At 37.2% G+C, this 6646-nt stretch overlaps 1 protein-coding gene across 1 annotated transcript; it reads right to left on the reverse strand.

The window, feature by feature from the left end:
• Positions 1-252: 252 nt before the first annotated feature.
• Positions 253-6204, reverse strand: DNAJB9 (DnaJ (Hsp40) homolog, subfamily B, member 9). Its single transcript, XM_009579450.1, has 3 exons — positions 6192-6204; positions 2730-2957; positions 253-914 (listed from the first exon to the last, which is right to left on the reverse strand). Exons 1-3 carry the CDS (start codon positions 6202-6204, stop codon positions 484-486), a joined length of 672 nt encoding a protein of 223 aa, XP_009577745.1. The 3' UTR covers positions 253-483.
• Between the last annotated feature and the right edge of the window lie 442 nt (positions 6205-6646).

Here is a 6646-nt window from a genome sequence, read left to right on the forward strand (position 1 = left end):
TGTAAATTATCTAATTTGCACAATAAGTCTGTATCAGGTAAAAACTGCAACTGAAAATTTGGAAAGACATGATAAAAAAAAGCAGCACTTCAACAAAATTAAATCTCCTCTGTTGAAATCCATGCACCAGTAACTCAAACAGTCCTGAACTGGCATATATGAAAAAATAGTACATTTCTGAAATTAAAAACATGTATCTTGTGTTGAAGTTCAAATTTATGGAAAGTGTTTACTAAACTGAAATACACATAATTTCTTCTTTCACGAGATTTTTTCTCTCCCATTCTAAGTAGTTACTGAGATATCTACTTCCCAAACGCATGTTGTTTCTATTCTGAAGATTAGTTTCATCTACAATTTCTTTATAGCAGTTAAGTGTTTTAGAACAGAGAGTTCAAAGAATTTTTTCCATGTTAGCACAAAACCAAGAAAGATTATGAAGATGTTGAAAGAAGAAGAAAAGAGATGAAAAGAAAGGAAACGTCATTGTCCAGAGCAGTCTGTATACGTGGTAACCATGTTTCCTCGTCTCTGAGTGACAGTCCTACAGTGCTTGCTGGATCCGTGAAACCTGGTATCAGTTCGCACCGCATGTCGGTGTGCATTTTCAAAGTCACTAAACGAAAACATTTTTTCCATATTTTCAAACACATCGTCAAACAATCCACCTCCAAAGGAGAACTCTTGGAAAGAACGTCTTTGTCGATTGTGAGCTTCCCGATGACTTCGGAAGTGATTTTCAAAGTGCTTTTTTGACCGTGAGTTTTGACTAAAGAGGTCAAAGTCTTTGAACAGATCGTCAAAGTTGAAATTAAATGACTGATGGAACGGGCTCCCATTATTTCCTTGTCCTCCATGATGAACAAACTGATCATATTCTCTTCGTTTATTCTCATCTGATAATGTTTCATATGCTATTTCCATAAAAAAAAAAGTTTAAAAACTTTATTTACATTCCCATTTAAAAAAAAGAAAAAAAAAGAAAAAAGAAAACCATACACAAATACAAAGAACAGCTTTCTCCCACTCCCTCAACAGGACAAATTTCAAGCAAGACTTTCATTTGACATGCAAGCCCAAATCAAGCTCATCATTTGTTTAACTTTCTCCAATACAAACTAAGCTGTTTCAAAAAAAAAGTTATTTATTTATAGTAATAAATATAGCTATACTATGAAGATAGATTATATCCTCAAAATTTTAAATTCACATAATACAACTTAGTTTAACTAGCAATAAAGATTACTGCTTATATTTAAAAGAAAATAGCAATGACACATGGCGATCAAAAAGACTGAAGGAGAGAGGATGAGTTAGTTCTACCTAACAAAATGAACTGCCTGCTGCACTGCTATCACACAAACACAGCGCAATGTCTGCAAAACTACTTGCCAGCCAGCCAGCAAGTTCTAGCTGCACCGCAGTTACAACTAAGCAACAAGATAAACATCAAGGAGAGAAAATAAAGGGAATGCATTTCCCCTATGTCCAGATTCCAAATTTCTCAGAAGTCCAGCAACAAACCTAGATTTTTTGATTGGATATACCTGAAATGGAATTAGGTTTCCATCCGATCTTTGGCCCAGAACTACAGCTACTAGTGTTCCAAGGCAGAAACTCTGACACTTAATATACCCATTCTGATAACATTAAGTATTTCAAATGCTTCCATTTTCTTATCTGTCAAAGGCTTGTAACTATTCTATATACTTCAACACTTACTTAAGAGTTCCCAAATCCTTCTGTAATAGGTGCTAACAACTGCAGTAAGTATCTAACAAGACTGTCCCTCCCTTTCACTGTATTAGTAACTACCTTTCTTTCAAAAGAATTTTTCTGCAGACAAGAACGTAAAACCCAGAAATCTCTTACTAGCTTAGCTAGGAGAACTACACAAATAGATGGATGTTATAACAGAGTCTAAGGGGAGCAGAAGTGGAACACCATTTTTCAGCAAGTCTGTTCCTGACTTTTCCCTTCCACCATTATATTTTACCACAAAACACTTACAAATGGTGTATTCCTAGGATCACAGGATAATTCAGGTTGGAAGTGACCTCAGAAGGTCTCTAGTCTAACCTCCTCCTCAAAGTAGGGTCAGTTATGAGATCAGACTAGGGTACTCAGGACTTTATCCACTCATTCCTGAAAAATCTCCAAGGATGGAGACTGCACAACCTCTCTAAGCAACCTGTTCCAACACTGGCCTATCCTCAAGGTGAAGAAGTTTTCCTTATAACCACTCTGAACCTCTTGCACCTGTTGTCTCTTGTAAGCCCACCATGAACCACTGAAGCACCTTGCTGCATTTTTTTTATAATCTCCCCATAGTTACTGGAAGGTTGCTGTTAGGTCCCCCTGAAGCCCTAGTAAGCCTGAGCTGGATCTTACTAGACAGATCAAAAGATAAGAATTAACCTCCTAGGGCTAAAGTTGTCCTACTGCCAAGTATTTTTTGTGACAAAAGGCATAAGCCAAAAAGCCTACTAAGCAGGAAAGCATAAACTGTGTAAGAGGCCTGCCTCTGTGCAAAGAGGCTTGCGTTCTGTGCAAAGACACAGAAACAAGTCAGATAGTGATACTGGACATTTGACACCACAGAAGTAGAATTAAGGAAAAAAAATCTTTTTACCTCTTATTCAGTAAAAACAGAATAGTTAAGTCACCACATTTGCTCACAGATATAAGCCATGTATCGAATTATTAAGACTAAAGTTAGCATATATTACCTTCAGCAATTTCTCTAAATTTTGCTTCTGCACCAGGACTCTTATTTTTGTCTGGGTGGTATTTCATAGCCAGCTTGTGAAATGCCTTCTTGATCTGGCGGTCAGATGCATTTTTTGGAACTCCTAAGATATCGTAATAGCTTTCTGTAGCCAGTATTAATTCAGTTATCATTAAAATGCAGAGAGCAAATGTGAAGACAGATTGTGTAGTTGCCATTTCTCTGGTTCCTAGAAAGAAAAAGAAATATACTTGAAGGTTCCACAATAACTTAAATGTACAACTACAAGCTGAAAGAGAAAGACCTGTATGTTTCAGGAGTCACTCAGTGACAGACATGTAAGCACTTTGCTTCACTTGTGTCAACAAATTCCATTCCCCTAGTTTCATAATCACAGAATATGTAAATGACGATACTGCAAATTCACATTTCATGTGCATCACAAGCACGCTTCAGTGTTCATCTTTGGTTTACACCTATCCTTAACTGTACATTCTCCCACAGAGCTGTTGAAGTAAATATACAATACGTTTCACTGTATCCAACAGTTCATGCTGGCATACCTGAACTAGCTTTAAACTAATGCTTGAGTTCTAGGCCCATAAACACAGCAGCTTTAAATTAAGCCCAGGTTGCAAAAACCCACTCAATACTGGAATACCGATTCACTGATTAGCTTGTGCAACAATAAGAGACTGAAAACACAACTGGCCTAGAGATTGACTGCAAGGTGCAGGAAGACAAGACTGTTAGACACTCATGTTCAACTTCAGAAGGTCATTTCACCGACTTAAAGAGAACATGATAAAGAGTAAAACACTCATTCAGAGTACAGAGCTTAGTCAAGTAGGGCACATTTTCCTTTTCTTTACAATGGGCTGGGCTTAGCTTACTTTCATATTAGATTGTACTATAAATAATAACACCTACCATATCTTTGATATCAAAGAATTCATCTGATAAATACCACTGCATATAAAGGTTTACATATGAAACTCTCAATGTCTGAACTGAACTCAAAAAATAAGCCGCCTACATAAGACAAGCAGCTTCAACAATCATTAAAAGTTGTAACTATTTTTTTCAGCAACGTATTTGTCAAAAAGTTATATTTTAAAACAAACTGATGCTATAACTCAGGGAAAAAGCTGTGGCATAAGTAGGTCATAGGAAAAATCAGTTCCATGTAGCCACATGATCTTTCATAATTTTTATGAAGGACAGGGTGAGTTCTTCCTACCAGAAGAAGAGAACAAATGATTTTCCAAGCCCTGTGCATATTACATTTAAAACACAGAGTATAGAAATGTGAATGTTAAAAGACAGCATGCTGGCTGTCACCTAACCAGCAGGATGTACGACAAGGCCCTGAACATGCCAGAAGTAACATGTCCCCCTCACCAGGTTACACTGATTTGAGCATACCATAAGTACAACTCAGAGAGATGAATGGTATTACTTTCCTTAAAGCCGAATAAACTAATCTTACAGCCCGAGTACCATTAAAGTTAGAATACCGTTAGACAGTGCATGGCCCAAATGTTTGTCACACAGAGTTCAAAAGCTTTGCATATCAGGTACATAAGATATTTAAGCCTTTAATATGAAGTCCATAGCCTCTAAAGAAAATTAACACCCAGGCACCGAAAATGGAAAAAAAAAACATTTCTAATAGGTAAGTCAGGGGGCTAAAATGAATGTTGTGAGGCAAGAGCAAAAAGCTCGTAAGATTAACATACCCATGCCCTCTTAAGTATTTCTTTGGCTAGCAGCCTGCATGATATCAAGTGTTAAGGAGCAGCAGTTGAAATAAATTGTATTTTGATCAGTGTACTTAGATACCAAACAGACAGTTCTTTTCAGTATTCTTCATGCATGATACCAGACAAATTTTTAGTACAAGCCTTTCCAAGGCTTTTCCATATATTTTCTCTCACCACTTCACTAACGTCAAACTTTGAAACTTTGCCACTCGAGCACTAAGAACTACACACATGTACATCCTTCCACACTTTTGGGGCTTTCTTCCTGTTTGTGCTTTATAGATACAGATTTACATCTTCATCTCACATGTGAGACTGTTTTTATTTTACTTCATTTCCCCACACCTGCATCATACTTGTATAATCACCTGCTGCATTCTCTTAAGGCTAACCTCCCTGCTTCTACTATTAAACATTTAAAAGAGCTAAAAAGAGCAGTTTATGTCCTTCATTAAGGGCCAAATCCTCTTTTGTAACTCCCAAGCTCAGCACAGCCCGAGAACATCAAGTCACTCCTTTAAAGATTTCTGCTCTGCCTATCTCAACTTCTATTATTCTTGATAATGAATTACACCTAAATTTTTCCTTTCCTACAGTTTTACATTAGGATTTCTGTAATGCAGTTCTATGCTGTACTGCCCCTAGTTTTATCTGGATTTCTAAAGCATATTTTAAAAAAATCAGTACTTAAGTTTCACTTTTTTTTTAAATAATGTAGACAGATTTAATGATGCCCTTAAACGACTCAATGAAACTCAAATATAAGAATAAAATGAAACATAAATGAAAATCAAATACAAATGAAACTCCACTATAAACAGCACTTTAAACTTATAAGGTTATCACAAAGACATAGTAAGTCTTATATTTAGACACTATCATCAATTATTGAAATTACTTTTTAGAAAATACCTATTTTATATGCTGTCAGCATCTTAGCGTTGCTAGTGTTAACTAAGATGTTAAATGCCTGACCTCCACCCTGCCATCCCTAACTATTTTTACAATCCCTTTCAAAATAAAGTCTCTTTTAAAAACTTACTCTGCTTATATCTCTTCTCCCTCAGTTTCTCAATCGAAAAGGGACAAAGAAGTTTCACTTTCTAGGCTATGCACAGTAGTTACTTAAAACACATTCCAGAATTTGTTAAGTTCTGTATACTTGACATTAAGCTCACGCCACAAAACAGTCCCTTCTAACAATTATGAACAACTACGTTTTATTTGGGTACATCTAGCAATAAAGTTAGAGATTTTATTAACAGAGATTAACTATTTAATTCTGTTGGATAAGCAGTTACAGATCTCAACTACTATTAAGCTTGGTACAAGAAATATACTGTCTAATGTTTATCAGAAGTATTATAGAAGTGATAACACTCAATCGGTTCTCTATCAGTTTATTAACATTTATCAATAGCTGCACAACGAAGTGATGTTTAAGGATGATGTACCTGGAATAAAATCTGACATATATGGAAAATAAGGAGCTACTTCCATCTTGCAACGCAAATGCCCTATTCCTCCCTCTTTGAAAGTAATTAGCAAAGATCTTAGGTAAATGCTTATATTCACTAAGTCTCATATATTCAGAAAATCCACAGCATCACTACTGCTCTGCTTACATGGATTGTGATGCACTATCCAGTGATTTCATATAATTATTTTTGCAAACGATTTATTAGTAGGAAGAAAGATACCAAAGTTTTCCATTGCTTCTCATATCGCGACTAACCCGATGAGTAAGCAAGTCTCCTAGTCCACAACCAGCTACAGGAACGCCTTTCAAACTCCGGGGCTTGTACTTTTCTTGGCCTCTCCTATACTGACCGGAAAGCAAATCCAGGAGAAGGCTCCTGAATCTTGTTCTGGAGAACAGGGAAGCGAGACAGAGCCTCCCCTGGCATCATCCTCCCCAGCCAGACCCCTAATGAACCTCGCTATAGCCGTATCACGAAGCAAGGCCGAGCCAGAGCTCGGCAGATAATACCAGCGACACTAAACGACGCTGTCCCACCTACAAGTCGGACAGGCTTGGTAAAGAGCACAGCAGATGGGCCTAGCGAGAAGTGAGAGCCCAGAGGGGCCCAAAGGGCAAATAAATTCACCACACCGAGTCCCAGCGTCCCCCCCTTCCCGCACCATCCTCAGTCCC

This window comes from Fulmarus glacialis, unplaced genomic scaffold (genome assembly GCF_000690835.1).
Source record: "Fulmarus glacialis isolate BGI_N327 unplaced genomic scaffold, ASM69083v1 scaffold37286, whole genome shotgun sequence".
Lineage (NCBI taxonomy): Eukaryota > Metazoa > Chordata > Aves > Procellariiformes > Procellariidae > Fulmarus > Fulmarus glacialis.